The sequence below is a fragment of the Phoxinus phoxinus genome (genome assembly GCF_949152265.1).
Source record: "Phoxinus phoxinus genome assembly, chromosome: 25".
Lineage (NCBI taxonomy): Eukaryota > Metazoa > Chordata > Actinopteri > Cypriniformes > Leuciscidae > Phoxinus > Phoxinus phoxinus.
Window position 1 is genome coordinate 14,253,666 of NC_136900.1, and position 25,484 is coordinate 14,279,149.

A 25,484-nucleotide genomic window follows, 5' to 3' on the forward strand; every position below is an offset into this window, starting at 1 on the left:
GCAAAAGGCATATCACATTGCCAAAATATAAACATTAGAGATGAAGTGATCATGTTTCACACAGCATGAAGCGCGTCTCACGCACCAGTCAACACTGAACCAATGAAAATGTTTTTGTTTGAAGGATTGTTTTTGAGGAAAATGAGGACACTTATTTCCTGAAGAAAGTGTAATTTTATTTTAATATTTGTTTTCGATTTAAGAAAATATCTCTAAATTTTAGTAGCCTACAATTAACTTGTCTAAAACGTTTTCGTCGAATGTCATATTTTAGCATTTATTTAAGTTCAAAATGAATTAATTATATATTCAAACATTTTATAGATTAACTCTGACACTTAACAAAAACATGTAGGCCTATAGCTGATCTCCTAGAATAACATGTAGGCCTACAGTATTGATTTGAATAATTTTTTATAAAATTGTCGCTGTTTTAGCGCGTTGCTATGTAAAAAAGCGTATACTCACAACGTGACTTGTCTTTTACACCATATTTACACGATCTGACTAGCACGTAACGAAGTTCACTTCAGTGCATTTCACGTCATGTCGGAAGAGGTAGGCCTAAGTGATATTACTTTTATGTTATAGTAGGCCTATATCTGATTAATCACATACAGGGATGTGTTTAAGTTAGTTAAATAACCGGAAGTTTACCGATGTTTTTAAGCAGATCAATCGAAACAGCAGATCAATCTACTTGGCAGATTTTCATGCGATATTGCTAGTGAGTATTGTTAGCTTGTTTCTGTGGGGGGTTTTCTCATTATATTTTCACCAACGGTGTGTCTTTTATTTTAGTGGTTTGTTCAATTTACAAATCTTAAATGGATGGTTCACTCAAATTAAAATTCTGTAATATTTACCCTCATGTCGCTCCAAACATGACTGTTCTTTTTCTACATTCAATGAAACTCAATGGACTCAGTTGTTGTTTGGACCCCAGTGTCCATCAAAATTTCTTATTTTGTGTGAAGAAAAAAGTAATACAAGTTCGGAAAGGCATGAGGGTGTGTAAAATATTTTAGGGTAGACTATCCCTTTAAGTATGTGCAAACACCACAAATAAGCACACATTTAATTAAACCCCAAATCCCATCAACAGACAACGAGGCACATAAATCTAAATAAAAATCATTTATTTTCATTAATATAGTAATCAATCTACCTAGAGCAAAGAAATAAAGGTCCACCATGCCACTTTATTACTACAGTATGTGGAGGCTGCGCCAAGGTCTGAATACTGAACAGACAGACACACAGACCAATAAGGAGAGAGGGGGCGGGGTTCATTCTGGTCTTCATTCTCCATGCCTAGTTTAAGGTGGGAGGGGCCAGTGTACTTGGGGGTGGAGTCGAGGATAAATTCCTTTCATCTAAAACTTGGGAGGGAAAGCTTTGAAATCTTCAAGCTAGAGGAACAGACCTGTTATAGAGGGGCAGACCAATCTTGATGGACACGGAAAAGTCGAAATGTCTGTGTCAGTGTGAGTGTATACGAGTGTGCGTGTGTGTGTGTCCGAGAGACGAGGTGTAACAGGTGCTGCTTAGATCCAACTTTCACTGTACACTTGAAGAGGTTTCAGACACAAGGGATAAAAAATTGAGGTAACAAACGCCTTTTCCGGTTCCTGAAAAAAGCAAAAAAAGGCACATTTCAAATTTCAGACACTATGAAATACTACTCAATTTCAAAAATTAGAATTGTGGATTAATTCACTTGATATTGGAATTCATGATTATTATTTTTTTTAGATGCATCGATATAAAAATTCTGATTGATACTAATTAAGCTGATAACCAATAAATTGGAGATTTTAAAATTCAGAACTATTTTGTCTAATTAAATTACAAATAAAACTTTTTTTTATTTAGGCATCACAATATTACATATAACAGCAGTGTCGTTATTACAATTACATTTTTTTTGTAATTTAATGTACGTTAATTGAAATAAAATATAAATATTAGATACATTGTTTTTTACTTCAACTTAGAAATGTTGCAATAACAACTAACCGAAATAAAGTTATTTCAAGATGAAGTACTAAAATTACTAAAAAATAATAAATTAATAATAAGATAAATAATACTAAAATAAAACTGATGTACAGTATGAAAATAGATACTAATTTGAGTTGCTAGAGTACATTTATCAGTCAGTGTTATTACATTTTTATTGTTTAAACAATTTAAATGTAAAAATAAGCATGTAAAAATAAATATCGATTGAACTGCTACAATAAAGCTCTAATATCCGCTGATAACCAATATTGTTCAGATTTATTTTTGAGAAGATTTGATCAACAGAATTCACATTCAAATAATGGCTCATATGCACATCCAAAAAACTGAAAATGTGTTACAATTATGGAGAAACATTTGAATATAAACTGATGAAATTTTGACACCTGCTCTCATCGGGGTGTGTTGGTTCCACTTGACACTATGGTGCCATCTGTATTAGTGTGAGACTGCTCCTTCACCACTGGATCTAAAGACACACAAAAATGTGTATGTTTTAAGAATTTTAGACTCTTTGTTGTGTCAATATAAGTGTCAGGAATGAGGTAAGCAAACTCACAGAAATAAGGGTGCTCCATGGCCTCGGTGGCGGTCAGTCTCTGCTGATGGTCGTAGCGTAGCAGCTTGTCGAGAAGGTCCAGAGCCTCTGGGCTGACCAAATGCTGGTTCTCCGTCTGCACAAACTGTTCCCAGCGTTTCCGTGTTTGCCTGTAGGATACGGCAGGGGACTTTCAATAACTGAACAAACTAACACAGTAGATTATATCACACTTGGTATTTGGTGCTTGGCATTTCATCATCCACGTACTGACCACTCAAGCTCGGTCAGATATCATTAATGATTAGGGTTGGGAATCGAAAATCAATTCCAATCCAGGAATCGGATACTTAAGGTCGATTCCTGTGTGTGCATTTTAATGTGACTCCAAACCATTTTCAACCACAAAGAAAACTCAATTTGGCACTCGTGCCACACGCTGTTTTCTTTGCGCACACATCCATCTTCACAGACAGCCGCCTCTCATGTAGTGTGCGATACTGAACTGAGTTCTCCTACGAGTCTTCTTGCGCTTGAACGCACAAATACACAAAACTATGTCAAAATATCCTTGTAAACCTCGGTTTTGTCTTAAGTGAACGTAAACTGTTGAGAATGAAGCATGTGTAATAGTATATTGGATCCTGCGTGAGGTCTTAAAGTAATTAATCTATATTTTATTTATAAAAAGAAAACTATGTAGTGTTTTTTAACATTTGATCATTTCTGTACCTGAAATTTGTTCAGTTATATTTATATGTGCTATTGCTCATTTTATTTGTTCTTATTTGATTACTGTTTACTTATCTTTAATAATGTTTGAAATAGTGGTGCACGATATATCGGTCGCCGATATAACATCGGCCGATATGGTCATTGTTTTACACATCGGTATCGTTCCGATGTCAAAATAGGGCCGATGTGAACAGGCCGATTATCATTCCTGTGTATTTGACGTGCGTGTGGGGGCGGGGATGTTTGTCTTTGCACGAGCGCATTTCAGCGCTGTGAACAGCGCTCGTGTGTAGGGGCGCGCGCTTTACAGAGGGTGCAACCTTTATCACGTCTCTCGTCAGAGCGAGGGGAATAACTGATACTGTGGGAACAGTTTTATGTGTAGTGGTGCGTACTTTATAGTGGGCACCCGGCACACGATCAACATTTGTTATATCTCCCCTGCTGGACGGGGCGAGTTTTGAACCCGTGTTTATGTGAAGGGGCGCGCACTTCATTGTGGGCGCGCGAACTAGTCATTACACCATGTCCTAACTACACGCGACGCCGCAACACGCGATAAAAGGTATCTTTTCCATGTTAATCAGAGTTTATGTCCTAACCAGCCGCGACGGCGACATGCGACGATTCTATTTTAGAAACTGTTTCTATTTTTCTGCGACGTCGCGCTGGAATAACAAACACAACATGTGGCAATGATAATCTCAGGCACTGTTTATGTGCTTTATTTAATGTTAAAAGCGTGTAATGTGACTTTTAATATAATTTAGTGCTCCCAGCTTTGTAGCTGTAAAAGCAACAATGGATAATAACTCACCTCAGATCTTGAAATTAAACAAATGGAAAAAGAACGTTCAAACTGAAGAAACAAATGTATTATTTGACAAAGATTGTTTAAGTAACTCAGTAGCCTATGTATTTGAATACTGTTTAAATGGTGTAATATTTGTGAATTTGATTAAGTAGCTACTTGTCCATTTTCTTGCGATTGCCGTCAAGATTACTTGGTGATTACTCTGGTGCTGTGCACTTGACGCGAGAGCCCGTCCACACGCTGTTCTGATTGGCTCTGGGTTTTGATTGATTTGTACGCATCTCAAAGTCGCGTCGCGGCTAGAGTGGACAGACTAATTATTTGTCACTGGATCTTATCGCATCGCGTCTGGTACACACAGGTAAAGGTGCCCAATATCAGTCATTACTGAAAATAAATTACAAAAGTAAAAAAAAAAAGTTTTGGAAAATAGTTCTTTATTTGATGATCATAAAAATGTGTTTTCTATACAGAGATATCGACATCGGTAAATATCGGTATCGGCCATAAAAGCAATATTAATATCGGTTATCGGTATCGGCCACAATATTCACATCGGTGCATCACTAGTTTGAAATGTATATACCGTAAGTTAGTCCAGTTGTTTTTGCTGTGGTATTTTCGTTAAAGCCATAGGAAAATTTTAGTGTTCTTTGGAAATCAGCTACAACAAAACATTTTGCCAAAAGACACAGAATAAATATGTTTGACATAAATGTTTTTACCTTACTGGAATCGACACACTGTATCAAAAATAATAAAATACAGACGGTACCCAACCTTATTAATAAGGCTGCACGATTAATTGAAATTAAACTGCATGGGATTTGGCAAAGGCTTTATTAATGATACAAATTTCCTTATGTAAAACTCAGTAGAAAGCCTTGGAACGACCTAATTTTGGCTTATGAATAACTTTAGATAAATATTTATTATAAAATATATAAAAGTTTATAATTAATATAAATATATTATAATAAACAAATAGTGTTTTATTTGCTAAAAAAATATATAAAATATAATAAAACAAGTTATATAAATGCTTTTCTATTCTTGTGATGTTGTTGTTATTGTTTAATTAGAACATTTTTTAGAATTTTTTGGTTTCTCAAATTCCTCCACGACATCCTCGGCTGGTACTCACTGGCCGAGCAGGTCTTTGAATCGTGGATCCAGTTCAATGTGGTATTTGCGCAGGTAGCCAAATAACTCATCTGTTCCGAGAACTTTTGCAATCCGCACCAACTGCGGAACGAGGAAGTCGAATGAAATCATGATCACATGGTGTTTAGCTAGTAGGGTTAAATGCATAATAATATTTTGAAATAAATTCATTAAAAAATGTTAAACTCTTTAATCACCTGATCGTAGTTGTCTTGGCCATGAAAGAAGGGCTCTTTCTGAAAGATCATACTGGCCAGCATGCAACCGAGACTCCACATGTCCAGACTGTAATCATACATCTGTTCACACAATATAACACACATTAAACCCAATAAACCACACGCAACCTAAAAAGAAAACAGCAATATGTGAAAAAAAACTTTATTGATTATTATTCAATTGTGCTAAGATTTATCTGATTATAAAAATTATATGCATAATTATACTGTGTGTGATTCATAGAACATTTTACCTGATAATCCACCAACAGTTCTGGACCCTTGAAGTATCGTGAAGCCACTCTGACATTGTACTCCTGTGCAGGGTGGTAGAACTCAGCAAGACCCCAGTCTATCAACCTCAGCTGGATCAAACACATACACACATGATTCAGAACACAGTATCTGAAATAACACAATAGAAACCGGTACCCTGATGCCCTCTGCTGGTGTATAATTCAATAACTACATGACAGAGGGAACATTACCGCTCTTCTTTCTCTAAAAGTCTCTATGAACTGTATTCTGAAAGTCTTAAATGCAGTTCAAGATGAAGAATGAACAATAACTGCTTCATTACCTTCCTTAACTGGTGATCGATCATAACATTATGGGGTTTGACATCGCGGTGCATGATCCCCATACTGTGGCAGTAGTCCAGAGCCTGCCCGTAAAAAAATCACATAAACAAACCTTAGAAATTCACAGAAGCCTCCAAAACAAACCACTGACGCATACGATTACTTACCTTTAGTAGTTCATACATGTAAAAACGTATATCATAATCTGTTAACTTTTGATACAGCTCCTAAAAAGAAAGGAAACAAACATATTAAACTTCAGCGAAGGGTTTAATTTGAAATGCAACTTCGACACAAGGTCAAATAAGCTCTTAAATCATTTTAATTATTACACAGTTCCTTGAATTCTGATTAGCCAGTTAGCAGTAAAATATTTTTGCTAAATAATAGCTTATCACCTTAAATAGTCTCCAATTAAATATAGGAAACTAGTTATCAGTCTTTCTGACAATTAGTTATTCAGTACCATACATAGACAGACAGACAGATAAACATACAAACATAAATAGATAAACAGACAGATAGAGATAGATAGATATAGACAGACAGATAGATAGATATAGACAGACAGACAGATAGAGACAGATATAGACAGACAGATAGAGACAGATAGATGGATAGATATAGATAGATAGATAGATAGACAGATATAGATAGACAGATATAGACAGACAGACAGACAGACAGACAGATAGATAGATAGATAGATAGATAGATAGATAGATAGACAGATATAGACAGACAGATAGAGACAGATATAGACAGACAGACAGATAGATAGATAGATAGATAGACAGACAGACAGATATAGACAGACAGATATAGACAGACAGATATAGACAGACAGATATAGACAGACAGATATAGACAGACAGACAGATAGATAGATAGATAGATAGATAGATGGATGGATAGATAGATATAGACAGACAGATAGACAGATATAGACAGACAGACAGACAGACAGACAGACAGATAGATAGATAGATAGATAGATATAGACAGACAGATAGACAGATATAGATAGACAGATAGAGACGGATATAGACAGACAGATATAGACAGACAGACAGACAGACAGATTTAGCTAGATATATAGATAGATAGATAGATAGATAGATAGATAGATAGATAGATAGATAGATAGATAGATAGATAGATAGATAAACCTTATTTAGAATATACCTTAAAATCGGTGTTATTGATGCATTCAAAGACGAGCGCAGGTGTTCGAGACTGCAGAAAGATTGGGGATAAACCGAGAGAAAAAAAAAACAGAAAAAGAGAGATGAACAATTTGGAAAAGGAAGTCCTTCAAATAAAGAAGTCCATAAATCAACAATAGTAAGCATTAACAATCAAAAGTAAAACAGATGAACATGGGTTACAAAAGCATAATGATTGGCTGCAAGTCTTTGTTCTTTCCGATGTAAAATCTAATTTGATATTTCAATAATCATCACTAGCGCTTCTCAGTCATTTTCATACAATCTCATTTGTTTCCAAATAATCTTCTAGAATCACTCGATTACCGGTTGCTTATGTTTGGAAGGTAAATCTGTGACATTAACAATCAGATTTTTTTTTTTGTCATTTCACTGACAATTTTGAGACAGAGAAACTTCTTACAACCAATTCGGCCTTAAACCAAATTTAGTTCTGTAAACTAAAAAAAGCAATTTGTCTCAAATATGGTCTGCCCACATTCTTTTAGAGAGAGAGAGAAAATCAAAGTCTTCCATGGACAAACTGGACTCTGATTTGACAAGTATCGCCAATGGAAGAGGAGAGCGATGGAGAACATACCACAGGGTCCTTTACTGTGTCCATTAGTTGAATGATGTTGGTTCCTCCTCGTAGGTTCTCCAGGATCTTGATCTCCCTCTTGATCTTCTTTTTCTTGACAGGCTATTTTAGAAAACAATGATATAACAATATACAAATTACTCATAATGACCAATAGCCTTTATCTTATATCAAAGCCGTAACACATAATTTGCTATTGCTAGTCAGAATAACAAGAGAAGGGACATTCTCATTCTAGAAAGCAATTGATTGGACAAAAACACTGGGCACGCCCAAGAGTGCAAGATGAGTCATCAATATTTTTTGACAAATTTTTTTTCAGAATAGAAAAAATGTATAATGCATGTCTACATATACGCATCTATAACATAAGTATTTTTTAAGTGTATGCTAGCATATAAACTATCACTCAAAATCTTTTTAGAAATTTATAATTTTATTCAGGATGGATATTGATCAAAATTGAGAGTAAAGATATTCATAATGTTACAAAAGATTCAAATAAATCCTGTTCTTTTGAGCTTTCCATTTAGCAAAGAAAAAAATGGATCATGGTTTACACAAAAATAATATGCAGTTTTGGTGAAATTGAAGATAATTAAAAAAAAATTATTGAGCAGCAAATCAGCATGAATGATTTTTGAAGGATCGTGTGATCAATTTTTGTTCAAATAAATGCAGCCTTGGTGAGCATAAAAATCACAAAATATACAACTATTTACACTGAAATTTCATCAAGCTAATAAAATCATATTAAACAAATCGGTCTGGAATAAATCTACATTAAATTTACCTCAGAGAAACCACAACATTTCAGCTAATGACAACACTCTGTCGCCCTAAATAGATAGTTGACAAGGGTCATATTGATTATGTACACAAACTCTCACCTTGAGGATTTTGACCACAACCTTCTCATTATTGTTGATGTTGATGGCTTCGAAGACCTCGCTGTATTTGCCCCTCCCGAGCTTCCGTACCAGCTGGTAATCCTCCTGGTTACTGCAGGTGGTACACAGATTCACATGCCAGTCAGATCTACAGCAGAAACCAACATCTCCAGCCCAGAACGCAAACACACGGCTTCTGCTAGCAAGAAGGGGGCTGAAACAGCCAACCATCTGTGAAAATGACCAAGCCCATCATTTCCCCTGTCAGCTGAGGGCTGACTGACGTCTCTACCGAGGGACGGAGCCAAAGACGACATTTTAAGCAATGGTCTGCTGTCTGAAACTCTTAACTATAATAAAGAGGCAAATGCCACTATTCTTACAGAGCTTTGTACAGTACATGCTGAATCTTACTTTATCTGTGTAGCAAATCAAAATGGCTTAACATGAAGAAATATGTTACAAATACAGTTGGACATATGCATTACAATGTAGCCTACTATCTTTTTAAAAATCGTAGAAAATAAAAAGTATTTATGGACCGTGATGAATCAAAAAACAAAAGAAAATGAAAATCACTCACTGCTCTTGATTAAGTAGCTTTAATAAGAATACATTTCTTACTTGAATGCAGCTGTTAAATGCTTTGGTGAGGAGATAAACATGGCGGACTGGGCGGGTCTATGCTAATAGGGGCAGAGTCCTTCAGTAATTGTGGGCGGAGTCTAATAGTTTGTGACTTCACAAAAGCTACAATGTTCTGAGGAACTGCTTATGCTTTAAGGGGATTTAAAAAAAGGATTGGTTTTAATTGAATTTGATTTTGCTGTGGAATTCAAATGGAACTTTGTTTCGTGCAACCGTTTTGATGTTAAAAAATAATAAAAACAGCATAAAAAGCTAAAGTCTAAAATGTATTTTTCCATTCTGCATATTCAAACTGGAAGTCACATTTAATAATGACTTAATTTCGACGCTTTAAACAAAAATATTTTTCCCAAAAAAATTTGGTGAAGTTTTACAGTCACTGATCAGTTTCGTTGTATGGAAAAGAGCTGGCATGAAGATTGGTAGCAAATTCTCCCTTTGTGTTCCACAGAAAAGTATATTTATATATATATATATAAAAAAAAAACGACAGCACAATTATATATGTGCACTGTGCAAAACAGAAACACATTAACTGCTGCAGAGGAATCTAACCATTAAAACCACTAAATGTTCTATTAGTGCGCTGGTTTAGAATGGTAATTACTGGATGTGGATTGCACACTTGAGGGAATCGGTGCATTTGCATAAAATCTGTGGATGCTGGGTGAGGAGGACACACACACACTGCTCTCTAACGCTGCATCTGTAAATCCGTTCATGTCATCCTCTCATCACCAGCTCTCAAACAGGGGCTGCTCGATCACACAGATTGATGACTTTTCCAGCACGATCGATACCGAGCCTACAATGTGAACCACTGCGCAAAGAAAACCAGCAGATACATGCACAAAATGATGCACGTGAAGGCGCCTAGGCTTTTTGAAACACAACATCAGATGATGATGCACTTTTATAGCTTTAAATATCTCACCTCCAGGTGGGCACATGGGCCTCGTAGTCCCAATATTCCCTGCTCTTCAAAGTGTTGACATCGGCATACACCCGAGATTTACTACCGGCCACCGGGCCGGGCATGGCGCGCAACGGGGCTCAGGGTGTAGGAGAAATCCGATCGCCAAATCCAATCCAAAACACACAGACGGAGGACCACCGATAAGATGTAGACCAGCCCGGGGGGGTCTGATGGTATCCGATTCGGGCGTGTAATATCTGATATCAAAAGATGGAGCGCGGTGGCCGATGAGCAGCACTCGTTGCCCGGTTCGTCAGCGGTGTTTAGACCGCCTGGAGATCCGAGGGTGAAAATGAATAGTGGATAGAGTGTGAAATGCTCTGGCAGTGCTAATATCGCATACAAAGATGCGAATATGAAGTCTAGAAGGTCTATTTTGGACCTGTATGTGTGAAGTTTTGTGAAAAGTTATTTGGTTTAAAAATAGACTGAGTCCTAGGCGGGGGGGTTTGTTTAGATCTAATTATTGTGGGTTAAACCCCCCCACCACCCCAAAGGGGCCTCAAATCCCTAGATCCAAAGCATAAAGATCCGAGAAAAAAAGCCAGGATGTGTGTTCTCTCAGTCTTCAATCTGTAGCAATGGATGTTGTAAAATACAGTCCACCGTAAGTGAGTAGAATATAACTAATCAGCTCCTGAGCTTCAGGATATTGACTGGTTAGAAAGAGAGGGAGAGGCGGTGGACTACAGATCGATGTTCTACCCGACCCCAGTGAGAAACCGTGTCACCGTGACGTCGCTTGCGTAAAGTCGTTGTGCAATAATCGCGAAAACCGCTTATAATCCCGTGCAGCGTTCTGCTTGTGATCGGGGTTCGGGTTTTCCGGACCAATCCCCCCGTGCTGCTGCAGGAAAAACGGACTGGAACGATTTGACCCGGAAGCGCAAGATAGCTTTATCAATTAGCATCGAAAATCCGGAAGAACAAGTTTGTCATGGCCATAGACATCTATAGATATCTATACGTAGATACCGCATGCGCCAGCTACAAACTCGGCGACGCCTCCGCCATTTTGGAACGGTCAATTTGACGGGGTTCACTCGCACTAACAACAAATAAATACATTTCCATCGAAAAAGATACAGTACCGGTATTTTGCAGTATATGGTTGTAAAAACCGCCGCAGACATACATTCCATACGAAACGGACTAACTATTCAGAAGTAAGAATGTGTTTGTTTGTGTTTTATAATAACTCAATATGTAATATCCATATCCAGAATTGTCCAATATTAATGATAAATTAAATTCTATGAAAATAATCTTCTAATCTTTCTATTCTGAATCTGAATAATCTGAATAAATACGGTTGTAGACGTAGACGCACAGTCAACTTGCACTCGAGTGTTTACGGACCGGCTTTGACCGTTCCAATATGGCGGACGTTTACGGTCGCTATGATGAGGCATCTGTATGTATGTATTATCTATGGCCACTGGGCATGTCCTTCCGTTGCTATGCGCCCATATTTGACTTCCGTTCCGTTTGATGTCTAACAGACATTTTGAGGAAATGTGTGGCTGTGTTCATCGTTTCATTCACTGCTATAAAGAGGGTTTAATTTCAAAAGCATTGTCATACATTTCTGTTCAAATTATTTCGGGAAAAAACAAATATGTATGTATACGGTAGATGTAAATCTACCATTGAAATAAATCATGTATAAATATCCTTATAAGAGAACTGTTTTCAATAATAAATAACAATTCGGATGTTATTTATTTATTTATTTAAAAGTCTTTCATAACTATGGTGGACTTCGTCTAATAATAGGCTACAATCTTACTCTAATTTAAAATTCATATTAAAAACGTGCTTATTTCTAATATTATTTTTTCATAGAATATCACAACCACGGATAATGAATGTATGTGTTCATTGATTAATCGTCTACCAATAATTAATTAAGGGCGAAACAAACGCGCGGACGAAACCATGGCAACAAGCAACCATGGCAGCTAACGTTACGACAGAGCACAGTGAAACTGACACGGATCAAAACCAACTTGTTGAACTTGTAAAGGACTTAAAGTAAGTCATAAAAGCTTTTTCTATTTCAAATGTTGACTTACCGGTAATCTTGCAGTCATGTTTGCAAAAAAAAAAAAAAATTGTTTTTGGCTGGCTAATAACCAGTTGGACCAGCCGCATTTTAAACGTAGTTTCTGAACGTTTTATTTCTGGTTGCATCACCAAACAATTTTGTATTTTGACGATATATGATTTTTAACATGTAAACACAACTCATGTTTTATTTCCCTACATTTAAGACGCTCCAATGCAGCGCTACAAGCAGATATCAGTACATGTGAGCAATATATTAGTCGACTGGACCTTCAGACTCAATCGGAGGCTTTTGAAACTGCATCACGGATGGAAATGGCAACGGTACGTGTAACTTATATTTATATAGCCTATATATATATTTGTATACATGCTTTTTAAATAGCATATATTTGTATTTAATAAAGTAAACAAGTGCAGTTCTGATGTAGGCCTAATGTTTAGTGCGCCGTGACGTCTTTATCGTATGCTTTCTCTCTCAAGTTTTGAGGTGAAACCTTACAGTCTATGGGTGAAACATGACTGTGCATGTAATTCGTGTAATATAATAAGTTTTACGTTGTTCTTTCTGTGTTCTTTAATCCTGTAAAGCCTGACATAAATAATTGTTCGAAATTAATCATTGAGATCTTTATAACGGTATAGGCTACTTACATAAAATGCATATAAATTATCACTATGGCCATTTCACAGACAGGGTTTAGATTAAGCCAGGATTAGCCCTTAGTTCAATTAGGACATTTTTTTTTTAACGAGTCTTAAAAAAACATTAGTGGTGGTGTGCATCTTGAGACAAAACCATGACACTGTGACTGACATATTTTAAGATATCTCAGTGTAAGTTGTTTCAGTTAAAACAGCTCAAACATGCATTTTAGACTGGGACTAGCTTAAGCCTTGACTAAACCTTGTGTAGATCTTCCGATAATATGTCTTAGTAAGATGATATTTAAATTCTAAGTTTTATAATCAAAGCTCCATAGTTTTTTATTGTGGGGGACAAAACATGATACAGTGCAATACAACGACCGACGACGATTGAGAGATTTACAAATAAACGTTGCTCAAAAGCTTGATGCATCATATTTCATACATTTTAACATGATATTTTCATACTCAAGTCAACCTAAGTTACTTCAGTTCAGGAAGTGATCATCTTGAAATATTACTAGCAATTTAAAAGTTATTATTATGTTTAATTTATACAAATCAGTAGATTTCACTGCAAAAAGACACATTCACCACAACCTGAAGGATAACTTTTTTAACAGTTATATTAAAAGGCCTTTTACTTGCTAAAAAAAAGTAGGGTTAGGGTGTACAACAGGTTATTCATCAAAGTTTTGATCAAGAAATGTGTGCATCAAAACATGATACAGTAGGCTGAATAGGGATAAATAATAATTAACAATAATAATAATAAAAAAACAGGAGTGTTTTTATGAGTGGTCCATGCATGATGTTCATTCATTCATTGTCAATGTTCCAGAGTCCAGGAAGGAAAACTAAAGTTCGCACTCCAGAGAGACAACAGCTCCTGACACTGGAACAGAAATGTCATGTCGCCCAAAGCGTGCTTAAACAGATGACTGAGGATGTGAAGAGAGCGAAAGACCATTCAGAAAGAGAGCTGGACAATTGCAAGGTCATTAGTCAAGAGAACAGAACAGAACAAGCTCATAAATCTTTGTCATAAATATATTAAATACGCTATATAATTGATTCTACCCTCTTTAGGCAACTCTGGAAGAAGCTGATATCCACTTGGCGGAGGTTAAAAAAGAATGCGGCCAGTTTGATCGCGACATCTGTAAAGCACTGCAGGACAAAAAGTGTTTGACGATGAGTGCTGAGAAGGTCATCAGATACATTGAGGACAGAATAAGGACCAAGGTAAAAGAAAACTTCAAGTCGCAGGTTTATTCTGACAAGAGTTGTGATTTAAATTCCCAATTAAGTGCCATCTTTCCAGGAGAACTTGATCGAGAAGTTGCATCGGAAGAATACAGCACTCGTCGCACACAAGAAAAAACTACAGGTCCAGCTAAAGCAACAGGAGGAGATGGGTGAGGGACTGACGGCGCTGGACTTTGAGCAGCTCAAGTTTGAGAACATCAAAACTCGTAAACGACTGGATGAGCAAAACCTTGAACATTTGGATCTCAAACTGCTTGCAGTGAATGCCTTGCAGGCCTTGAATTCTAATAAGGTGATTCTTGGTTAACCATAGAAAATATCACCTATTTGTTGAGCCACACGCCACACAGTATTAGGGCAGGTCTTGCAATGGTCATTATTACTATAGGGAACTGTTGACCTAAACGTGTGGGCACTGAAAAGGCCTGTTCACAACAAGAATGTTAACTACAAAGATAACTATACTTGGGTCCACACCAGCAGACGATACAGTTCTGTTTATTCTAAGCATGTGCTTTAAATGCTCAAGCTCTTTAAAATAGGATGGTTTCTGATTTGCTGTCAATGTTTTTATCAGCTAGAAAAAAATGTTTCTGATTGTTTCTCTGTGCCGTTGTGGTGTGGACTCTGTTATTCTTTAATATTTAGAACTATATCTTTATCGTTATTATAGTTATCGTTCTTTCTTTTTTTTTTCAATGTCCCCTTCTTGCAGAAGAAGCTTCAGACCTTGACACTCGAGTCAGATGTGCTGAACAGTGACATTGCTTTACGGATGAAGTTACTGGTTAAGATTGAGGAGGAGATCAAGCAAGCGGAAGAGGTCAGGATAATGAAATTTGTTTGTACTTGTTTAACTTACAGATCTGTAGAAAGACCACCATAAAGCTCCTCGAGAGCTTTGAGTATCTGAGCCAACATCATGGCAGAAAATAACCAAATGTATACACTTAAAATCAAGATAAAGGCTAAACCAACTAAAAGTTATTTGTACTGATATTTGGAATGATATACCACTGGCCAAAAGACATAATATGGATTTTATGTTTCCTGACAGGAACGAAACAAAGCAGAGGCTCTGAACGGGAAGTTGAGGGGCCAGTTGGCCGACTATCATGTACCACATGTCCTACAATACATCGAGGTTAAAGAGTCCCATGGCCAGCTGCAGAAGAGTGTTAAGGAATGGGAACGCAAGGTGGAGATTGCAGAGGTAAGGATTCTTATCCTTTTTAAGACATAAGACACTTCTAGAATTAATCATCTCTTTATGTTTTTTAATTGTCGGTTTGTTTGTTTTTATTTCCAGATGGCATTAAAAACATTCACGAAATCCTGGGACAAGCTTCGGATCGCTGCTGGAGCCAGACCAGTTCCTGCACGACATGCAGCCACAGATTCTGGATTGTATGGGTTCTGACATAAAAGCTACCAAGTTCTAAATAACCTCAATGCCCAAGAAGATGCCCATACATTTAGCATCTTCTGCTGAATTTCAGCTTAAAACACAAAATGCATCAATATAAAGAAAATAAATGCACATTAAAATGACACACAACAATGCATTATTAATGAAAAGGTTTATTAGTTAGTGCTGTGTATATTAAATGCTACATACAGATATTTTAGCATTAATGTCACATCAACCGCCACATGAACTTCTTTTACTAGCTCATTCACAATCTACAATTTGAAAAAAAGCTAAGGATAAGTATGTGTGCTTGGAAGCGCAGATACTTGGAACAGATTACAGGAACTAACACAGCAGGCATGCACGGGGTGGAGAGGTCTCAAAACCATAGAGGAAGGTCATCGATCGAAGGTCGACGTTCCCCTTTGGTCCTGACACGTCTGCCAAGAATATAGATATTTATAGAGATTTTAAACAATATTAATAAAAAAAATTAATATACAAACATGAAAAGAAAAACAACAACATACTTATGAAATCCAACTGCTCTTTAATTCTTAATGCCAATGGTTTAAAAAAAAAGCCCCTTGCATAAATAGATACTATAAAGGGGAACAAATTGGAGGCCAAGGGCTCTGCAGAGAAACTAGACGCCCCTGCTTAAGGCCAAAGTGTCACCATCACCTCTAACCCCGCAGTATAGGAACATGCAAAACCTAACTGCAAGAGGGAGATGTTCCTCAAGGGCCAGTAATCAACATATAATACTGCAGAACTTGCAACAGAGCCAAGAATGTCATTTTGCCCCATGAAGGATGATGGGAAATTGCAATGGGGTGGGAGGGGTAAAGTAAAAAGTAGGCAAATCAAGACTTGAACAGTTCTATTAAAATTCAGCTTTGTGGACCATTACAAAAAGTGGTAGATTATTCTAAAATTAAAACAAGGAGAGCATGTGATTTAAAACAAAACATAGTTTACTCTTTATGAGTACCACTCAAATATGTCTATGTTTAAATATATACAAATATTTTTGTATATATGTCAGTTTTAAAAAAAAAATTCTCAAAAGAACATACTGTTTATCGTTGGATGAGTATGCAACACAGACATTCACTAACAAAAACATCTGAATGACGCGTGTTTAAGTCAGGGCCTTAGAGGTCCAAAACAATGACTTTTCCTCCTGGATCCTGGGGGAAACCGAAAATACATTTTGAAAGTCTTTGATTACAGTTTTTATAAAAGAAAATAACAGGGAAACAAAGACTCACCGTCATGTTGCGAAAGGCAAATGACTGTAGGCAAGACATGGAGTTGGCAGATTAAAGATCAAACACATTAATAAATCTATACAGTAGACATAGAATGACACTTAGGGCACTGTACAACAAGTACACAAGTCCTGTAAAGGTGGGGGGAGGGGCAAAAACCTTTATAAAAACAGACTCAACTTTCACACAACCTTGAATACACCAATTACAATCCCAACTACATCTACAAAAAGGCTGAATTTAACTTTAAAAAAGCAAATCAGAAACAAAACGTAAAGAATGTATGAATCAAACATGAAAAGCTACTTATAACTGGTGCAGTTTAAGAAAGACAATGCAATATCTAATGACAGGACCGTAAACAAGTTGTATACATACTAACTATGTACATACAGTAATACAGGAAGCCTTTTCAGGTTTTTAAGCAATTTTTAGGACAGCTGTACTGATTCTGGTGGTAATATGAACTGTTTGTATGCAAGTTTACATTTCTATATAGATTCTATATATTTATGTATAATCTCAGTGAAATGTAGAGACCGTCTGAGGTCATTATATTTCTGCTGGTTAACGATCTGTCCCGTTTAGGGTGTGGTACAGTACAATGATGGTTTTTGGTACATACCATTAGTTGCCACGAGGAGAACGTCAACATTGACATAAACAGACAGTTTCAACAGTTTATAACAGCACAACTTTTTACCCCTCTTCGTTTTGTCTTCAGTTGTGGGGCAAACTAAATGCGCACAGTAGGCTGTTGGAGGTGCTCCCAATGTGCATACAATGTACTCAAATTGGAGCAAGGCTAGAGATCCAAGTAGAGTTCTTTTGTAGAGGCACGCCGTAAGCAGTATCTCAACCATACTAGGTACTATAATGTGATACCAAAAATGGATAGCTGATTCTATATGACGGTCCAAGACTGAACAAAGAGTTGCAGACCAAATCGTTTTTGTCTTGTGCTCTAAAGATCTTGAAGGGCATTGTGAGCCACATCTGGCCAAGGAGCCATGAAGCAGGGCAAATGCTGCCCTACTGTACTAGGATCACAGTGCTTTCTGGGATAGAGTTCGAAGATCTGTTTCTGTCCTCCCAGGATTCATATATAAACCAACAACCAATAATTCATCTTTGTTTCCCAATCAAACCCAATTAAATGATGCCTCTATCCATCAAAAAGGGAATAACTACTTGTTGAGTATATGGATGTTTAGAACAAAATGAGGTATTATGAGGTTACTGGGCCTTGTAAAAATTAATTTGTCTGTTTGCTGAGATTCCTAAAACTTCTGTGAATGTAATCGGGGACACAAGTTACTGAATGAGAGAAGACACGGGGTACCCGCCACCTTCAGCCGTGTGCTGGACAGTATGCTCTTGAAGGGCTCCTAGATCAGCGAAACGCTCTCCGCACCATACACATTTAAACTGGGCATCTCTTGCATGCACGCTTTGATGCTTGGCTAGGTGTTCACGCTGCTTGAAACCCTTGTCGCAACTGGCGCACTTGTAGGGCTTCTCTCCGGTGTGGACGCGCCTGTGTCGCTGCATCTCTGAGGAGTACTTGAAGCGCTTCTCACAGTCAGGACACTTCAACGGCTTCTCACGGGATGGGTCGCATCGGTGCTGCACAAACTCAGAGGAGGACAGGAAGCGTCGGTCACACAGCGAGCATTTGAGAGGCTTCTCGGTGCAGTGGGAATTCTGATGGCGCTGGAGTGTGGTGGCCTTTTTGTAAGCCTTTCCGCACACGTCACACTTGTAGGGCTTGTCTGGATTTGTGGGTGTCGCGGAGGCCTCACCACATTTGTGACGTAGCAGCTCCCCAGACTGACTGAAGCCCTTGCCGCAGGAGGCGCACTTGAAGAGGTTGTCCATGCCATGAACGTGCTGGTGGTATAACAGGTGGGACGGCTGCAGAAAGCCCTTGTCGCACAGGTTGCATTTGAAGGGGCGGTCGGCGGAGGCCTTGTGTGTGCGCCGGTGGCGCACCAGGGCGTACTGTTGTTTAAAGCTCATCTGGCAGTCTTCACAGTGGAAGGGGCGTTCCTCTGAGTGGGTGCGTTCGTGCTGTCTCAGGTCGGACGGACGCTTGAAGCCCTTCCCACATGTGGCGCAGCGAAACGGACGAGCACCTTGTGGCTGACACTGGTGGTGGAGGAGCTCAGAAGACTCTTTGAAGTGCAACTCGCAGAGGTTGCACTTAAAAAGGTGCTCGCCCGAGTGGGCATACATGTGACGGACTAGGTGGGAGCGGTGCTTGAAGCTCTTCTCGCACACCGCACACTTGAATGGTCGTTCGGAGCTGTGGGTACGCTGGTGGTGGGCTAGATGAGAGGACTGGCTGAAGCTTTTGTCGCATGTTTCACATTTAAATGGCTTCTCGCCTGTGTGGACACGTTCGTGACGCGTGAGCTCGGATAAGTGACGGAAGCCCTTGGAGCACACCGAACACTTGTACGGCCTGTCAGGTTGCGAAGGCTCGAACGTAGGCTGGCCTGATGTCCCGACGGCAGCGCTGCCACTAGACGATGCTTCATCGTTGGATGGTTGCCCTGGGTTGGCCGTTGACGAAGTTGGTGTGGCATTTCCAGAACCCGGTCGATACGTTTTTTCACATATGGAGCACTTCATGGGGTTTCCGCTGTTATGGGCAGTGTGATGCTGCGCTAAAGAAGTTAACAGCGAAAAGCCCATCTTGCACACTCCGCACACAAAAGGTTTCTGCTCCACCTGCACACACTGGTGCTCCAACAGGTCGGTGGCTTGGTGGAAGATTTTCAGACACTGCGTGCACTGAAACGAACGATCTTGGCTCACCATGCACTGGTGCTCATGTGGATTAGCCAGATGGGAGATGTCATGGCCACATGCACCACACTTGTGTCCTCCCTCGCTCCCTACATGCAAGGAGGACTGCTGCGCTTGTGCCGGATGCTGCTGCTGACTGTGATGCTGCTGCTGTTGTTGCTGCTGCTGTTGTTGTTGCTGCTGCTGCTGTTGCTGGGATTGTTGCAATGCCGCGTCCGGCTGGAGGACAATGCCGTAGACTGTGCAGCCCAGTGTGTCCGCCCCTGGTGGGATGGTGTGCACGACTGGAGGCGGGGCAACAGCATGCTGCTGCCACGCCTCCGTCATCCGTGCTCGGGTGTATGGATTCAGCTTTGAGCCGTAGTTGGACCGCTTTCTGGATGAATTCAGGGGGATGGGATTGTTGGACTGCCCCGGATGGGAAAGGAAAAACAGTAGCTAATAATGCTTTCAGGAACACGTTTTGGCTTGATAAACAGAGAACTGACGTGGATGTGAGCATCAAGTGCAAAGGACCTTGACCTTCTTTATCACCTTGGTACAGCCCTGTCGGAAAAAAACAAAAACAAGAAAACTCGATGAAAAACTTACACAGCCAGCACACATCTTTAGGGGCATTTACACTGCAGTGCTCCACAAAAAGGATGGCCTGTGAAAGAGTTTTGGGCCAATTCAACTATCACTTGCCTCATACATTTGTTGATGACTTCAAATTTAAAATATTATTAAATTTTATATTGTTGTTGCATATTGTGCAGCTTTAAATTTTACCAAGGTAACATTCTCTAACTGGCTGACATTAATTAAGGCTGCTCTCTGCGTAACTAAAATTCAGTTTAAAGATAAAATGGCAGATAAAAACCATGCTAAATTATGCCTGCTCTGACCCACCTATAGACCTCATATAAACAATTGGTGTAAAGACACCTAAATGCCACTTCAGTAGCAACCTTCTGCCCCACCTTTGCAGAGTAATATAATTTTGCAATAGTAAGGGTTAATTAAAACGGCAATGAAGACTTAGAAGCATTTTTTGTAGTTGAAAAATTAACATTCTGTGAAAAATATGTACTTTTCTGGCATATAAAAAAAAAACATTGCTAAAATTAAAATGTGTTACCAGTAAAAATGTTGGCAAGCCCAATAAAAAAATCTGAACTACTGATCCGACTGGGACAGAATAAAATAACCCTAGTGTACAATAAGCCCTAAAACTAACAGCGGCTTGCAGCATAAAAGTGACTAGAAGTCATAATTGAGTTAAAGTGACTGTTGGCAAGGCATCAAAGTGGGCTTTATGAAAAGAAAAAACATAGTGGCGCTCATGTGAACCACTTATAAAGATAAATAAAGAATGATCTCCGTCAATTTAACCACTGTCGATGTGAAAGCCCCCTTAACCTTTACTGCAACATCTGGATTTGAGTCTTGGCTAGCTGGTCTGTAAGGAGATCTACATAATTTCCGTATCTGTAAATAAACGTATCTGTAATAAACGTATCTGAGCACTTAACAAACTAACAATAAACCAGGGAGAAATTAAATGAACAAATGAAATCTGACAGACCACCACTTTATCCCAGTGATAATAACACAGGTACGAGTATCTGTCTGGTACACCTCAAGACAAGTTTCGTGCTGGATAACGAGACTGACTTGCCCACCAACCTATAGCATTGCGGGGGCATCACAGAACGTGCATACGATGCCCAAAACACTGTCGAAGTACCGGTAGTAGCACACTAGTTTTTGAGACGGAGTCTATTGCCTGACAGTATTTATCACCTGTGTGTATAAGAGTGGTACAGCTGATCCAAAGCATGCATGCATGGTTAAGAAAATGTAATAATAATACATAAAGATAACGACTGGCGCTTCTGTTCGCTGCGCATTTACACACAATTATATCGCGACGAATAAAAAAGCCGGTAACATAATTTAAACGTTAAGCAGAATTAATATGTACAACACAGTAGTCAATAGCTTATAAAACAAAGAGATGTTTAAGACACCTGGATGAAAACACAAAAACATAGCTTTGCAAAATGGCTAACGAATATTTGCAAGCTGGCTAACAGGCTAACAGTAGCTTTGCAACACACACACACACACACACACACACTTCTAAAAATATGTTTAGATATGTATATTACCTTTTTTTCAGAAGTGAATTCCACCCATGTTTATTCTCATGAATAGAAGTTAAATCAAGAAACGGCTTAGTGATTTTCTGAAGGCCGTAGATCCTCCGACCGATCCGCGATCTCTGCTAGGCCGCACCCCTGGCCAGTGCCTGCAAAAACACATGAAACCCCTGCAAACTCTCCGGATTTCGGTTGGGTTGCTCCATAAAACCCCGATTACAGTCTTTTCGGCGTTTGCAGTGCATTTAAGGGAGTTGACTGGCGAGGAATGGTCGACCCATAGTGCGTTTCATTTCGGGCTTAGATCGCTGACCACCGAAACCCCCGACAGCCGCACGGGAACCTGAATAACACATAATTGCCATCCTCCTCACAAAACATACCGGAACTTCATTAATTTGATAATTTTTTTATTTATATATTAATATTAGTACTAAAAACGCCATTATTACCATGGAAATTGTGTCTATCACTGTTTTATGGTAACGTTATAGAGCGAGTGGTTATTTTATAGAACGCTTTTGGGGAATTATTGTAGTGACAGGATAATAGTTAGTATGAAGCTTTAATAAGACAATAAACGTCAACATTTTGTTTGTACACACGTATAGTGTTTATGGTCATTGCTGAAATTCAATGTTGACTGCGCTTTTTTCCTTTTTTTTTTTTTTTTTTTGTAAGGGCGGAATGCAAAATACTCGGAACCATTTGAATCAATATTTGTTGTAGTGGGACGCTGTGATGAAGCACCGTTTGTTTTCTTGTTGAATCGGTTCTTTCAAACGGCCAGTTTCAAAGAACCGGTTCTTACGCACTTATACAAAAGTACCCATGCTTTGAATAAAATCATCTAGGAAAATGTATTTCAAATATTTAATACTAAAATTGACAGTAATATCTCGGCTGAGAAAACCCCCCAATAAATGTTCGGTCACTAACATAACTTTTTAACGCCGTACAAAGAAACGCAATCACACGCTAGGTTGTGACGTGAACCGGTTCAACGGATGGATTGTAAAAGATCCGACTAAAAAAAAAAAAGATTCGTTAACGAATCCCATTGTTTGTTGTAGCGGGACGCTGTGAAGAAGCAGAACCATCGGAAGCGCTTTGCGCATGACAATATGAGTGTCGTCACGTATCTGAGATGGTATTTTTAATCATCTGTTGCAGTTTGTAAGATTTTTCTGCCTTAGCATGATTGTCAATTACAGTAGTAGCAGTTCTGAAGATGAAACTGAAAATTCTTCAAAAAATGATTCATCGCCTTCAAGGAAAAGAGGAAAACTTGACAATGAAACCAGGTTTGGTGCGTTTGATCTTCTGTTGTTTAGTTTTATTTTGATTTGCATTTCTAGGTCTCTAAATTCCTCTTTTACCTGAATAGCACCAGTGAACCTTTGGATCATGGATCTGTTAAAAGCAAAGCTGGCGAAACAGCCCACCTGACACCTCGCCTGCCTCTTCCCGAGAGTGTAAGGGAGATGTTCGAAGAATCAGAAGAAAAGTGGACCGATAAAAATGATGAGCATGGAGGGCGAATGCGGTCCTTCCAGCACGAGCGGGGCAACTGGGCTACATACATGTTCTTTCCTTGTAAGCATTTTGCCTGAGTGTATTTAGATTGATATTGTAATTTTTCTCTGAATGACCTTTAACCCTTTTTAGATGATCCTGAGGAGGCCTTTCTGGAGGTACTAAATGAAATGATGGTGGTTGCAGCAGCTCACGGCATCCCTCTGGCCCTATCTGAAGAGTTTCACCTCAGTGTCTCAAAGACAGTGGTTCTGCGGCATCACTGGATTCAACCGTTCATCCAGTCCATTCGGACTGGTGTGACACACTTCCAGAAGTCTGTGCTATATAATAAACACCTCATTGTTTCATTATAACATATGTCAGTTGCTGGGTGTCTAAGTCAGATTGTTTCCTCAGGTTTTTCTGCTTGGCTGATAAACTGATGGTGTATTCTAATGCTGAAAAGACTAGGTATTTAATTACTCTCGCTGTTAATTACCTAACTAGGCTGTGTATGAATTATTTCTTCATTTCAATGCACTGTTTAATGGCATAAAGTTCATGCAGGACATTCCTTGGTTTGGAAATCTCCACTGGAAAAACTCAGTTGCTTGAGCTCATCAAAATACTGGATCAAACCATGAAAGAATTCAACCTCAGCACCTTTTATAAGGTACAAAACAAGGCATTGCTAAACATATTTGTGAACATAGATTCAAATACAATCAAATTTAGATAAAATTTAATGTAACAGCCTCCTCTATTTCATATAGGATCCTTCTTTCCACATAAGCCTAGCTTGGTGTGTGGGTGACCACACGGAAAGCCTAAAAAAGGCATGTTTATCAGAATTGCAGGTAAGAACCCAAACAGATCTGCATCACAAACTAAACATGGATAAGTATTGAATAAAGGCAAAGGTCGAAGAGTTTGTGTGTTTTTTGCATTGCAATCTGAATTCTAATAACCTATGATTTTACTTTTCACAGAGTCTCATTGACGCTCATGAAGATGGGCCTTTTCATATACGGCTCAACGGCACAGAGCTTCGTTGCAAAACAGGAAATAAAGTCTTTCTTTTCTCCCTCCAATGATTGTGAAACTATGGAAGCTTTTTTAAAATAAAAATATAACAAAGGTAATTGCGACTTTCTCACACTTGACTTTTTCCTTGTTTATATCTCAATTCGAACGATATATAAACTCACAATTCTCAGAAAAAGTCAATATCGTGAGATTTATACTCGCAACTATGAGAAAAGGCAGAATTGTGTGATAAAGTCACAATAAGCTTTTTTTATATTTTTATTCTGTGAAATAAGCTTCCATATGAAACACTGTTTAGTAGTGATGTGGATTTTGAGGTTTGCAGAATATAATGAAAGATTTGAACTAATGATGCATGAAGTGTATCTATGTTATTACAATTTTGGTAAAGAGTATTTTATTGTACATTACTGCAACATGGTGATTTTTCACTAACTCATGGCATGTAGGCAACTGTCTGTTGTTTGAGAAACAAAAAGTCACACCCTGGTTTAACATTGCATTTTCACCATCAGACTTGTTTTTGTGTGTTTTTGAGCAACACACCGCATCCTGAAACTAAAAGATTAAGTTTCACTTTCCACAGTTAGGCCTGGTTTCACAAACAGGGCTAAGATTAAGCCAGGATTGGGCCTTAGTTCAATTAGGACATCTTTGTAGCTTTTACAAACGTGCCTTGGAAAAATACATTACTGGTGATGTGCATCTTGAGTCAAAACAATGGCACTGACATATTTTAAGATATGCCAGTGCAAGTTACTTTCAGTTAAAACAGCTCAAACATGCATTTTAGTCCAGGAATAGACTTAAGCCTAGTCTGTGAAACCAGGGGTTATTGTTGTACTGTTAAAATACAGTTTTTATAATAGAAAGTCTTACAACCTCAATTCAAAACATTTT

General features: G+C 38.4%; 4 protein-coding genes across 4 annotated transcripts; 2 read left to right on the forward strand and 2 right to left on the reverse strand.

Annotated features, from left to right (window-relative positions):
* Positions 1–1,122: 1,122 nt before the first annotated feature.
* On the reverse strand, positions 1,123–11,750 carry csnk2a2b (casein kinase 2, alpha prime polypeptide b). Its single transcript, XM_079604563.1, has 12 exons — positions 10,354–11,750; positions 8,772–8,883; positions 7,882–7,983; positions 7,261–7,311; positions 6,243–6,302; positions 6,075–6,158; positions 5,749–5,859; positions 5,474–5,575; positions 5,257–5,357; positions 2,585–2,733; positions 2,412–2,494; positions 1,123–1,631 (listed from the first exon to the last, which is right to left on the reverse strand). The coding sequence occupies exons 1-11, from the start codon at positions 10,455–10,457 to the stop codon at positions 2,418–2,420; spliced, it is 1,053 nt and encodes a 350-aa protein (XP_079460689.1). The 5' UTR covers positions 10,458–11,750; the 3' UTR covers positions 1,123–1,631; positions 2,412–2,417.
* A 119-nt stretch (positions 11,751–11,869) lies between these two features.
* cfap263 (cilia and flagella associated protein 263) lies at positions 11,870–16,272 on the forward strand. The gene is made up of 8 exons (XM_079604562.1): positions 11,870–12,429; positions 12,669–12,786; positions 13,952–14,107; positions 14,200–14,355; positions 14,435–14,671; positions 15,095–15,202; positions 15,437–15,592; positions 15,689–16,272. Exons 1-8 carry the CDS (start codon positions 12,350–12,352, stop codon positions 15,797–15,799), a joined length of 1,122 nt encoding a protein of 373 aa, XP_079460688.1. The 5' UTR covers positions 11,870–12,349; the 3' UTR covers positions 15,800–16,272.
* A 573-nt stretch (positions 16,273–16,845) lies between these two features.
* Positions 16,846–22,393, reverse strand: znf319b (zinc finger protein 319b). Its single transcript, XM_079604558.1, has 2 exons — positions 22,029–22,393; positions 16,846–20,421 (listed from the first exon to the last, which is right to left on the reverse strand). Exon 2 carries the CDS (start codon positions 20,200–20,202, stop codon positions 18,379–18,381), a length of 1,824 nt encoding a protein of 607 aa, XP_079460684.1. The 5' UTR covers positions 20,203–20,421; positions 22,029–22,393; the 3' UTR covers positions 16,846–18,378.
* A 623-nt stretch (positions 22,394–23,016) lies between these two features.
* Positions 23,017–25,097, forward strand: usb1 (U6 snRNA biogenesis 1). Its single transcript, XM_079604566.1, has 7 exons — positions 23,017–23,323; positions 23,407–23,615; positions 23,688–23,871; positions 23,955–24,008; positions 24,105–24,210; positions 24,311–24,394; positions 24,527–25,097. The coding sequence occupies exons 1-7, from the start codon at positions 23,217–23,219 to the stop codon at positions 24,629–24,631; spliced, it is 849 nt and encodes a 282-aa protein (XP_079460692.1). The 5' UTR covers positions 23,017–23,216; the 3' UTR covers positions 24,632–25,097.
* The last annotated feature ends 387 nt before the right edge of the window (positions 25,098–25,484 follow it).

Excerpts from the sequence above, each read along its gene's own strand:
- csnk2a2b (XM_079604563.1), bottom strand. The coding sequence starts at position 10,457 with ATGCCCGGCCCGGTGGCCGGTAGTAAATCTCGGGTGTATGCCGATGTC. Across the intron at positions 6,303-7,260 it reads TCAATAACACCGATTTTAAG|GAGCTGTATCAAAAGTTAAC; the intron begins GTATATTCTAAA and ends CTTTCTTTTTAG. Across the intron at positions 5,576-5,748 it reads AACTGTTGGTGGATTATCAG|ATGTATGATTACAGTCTGGA; the intron begins GTAAAATGTTCT and ends TTGTGTGAACAG.
- cfap263 (XM_079604562.1), top strand. The coding sequence starts at position 12,350 with ATGGCAGCTAACGTTACGACAGAGCACAGTGAAACTGACACGGATCAA. Across the intron at positions 12,787-13,951 it reads CACGGATGGAAATGGCAACG|AGTCCAGGAAGGAAAACTAA; the intron begins GTACGTGTAACT and ends TCAATGTTCCAG. Across the intron at positions 14,108-14,199 it reads GAGAGCTGGACAATTGCAAG|GCAACTCTGGAAGAAGCTGA; the intron begins GTCATTAGTCAA and ends TACCCTCTTTAG.
- znf319b (XM_079604558.1), bottom strand. The coding sequence starts at position 20,202 with ATGACGGAGGCGTGGCAGCAGCATGCTGTTGCCCCGCCTCCAGTCGTG.
- usb1 (XM_079604566.1), top strand. The coding sequence starts at position 23,217 with ATGATTGTCAATTACAGTAGTAGCAGTTCTGAAGATGAAACTGAAAAT. Across the intron at positions 24,009-24,104 it reads TCTAATGCTGAAAAGACTAG|GACATTCCTTGGTTTGGAAA; the intron begins GTATTTAATTAC and ends AAGTTCATGCAG. Across the intron at positions 24,211-24,310 it reads ACCTCAGCACCTTTTATAAG|GATCCTTCTTTCCACATAAG; the intron begins GTACAAAACAAG and ends TATTTCATATAG.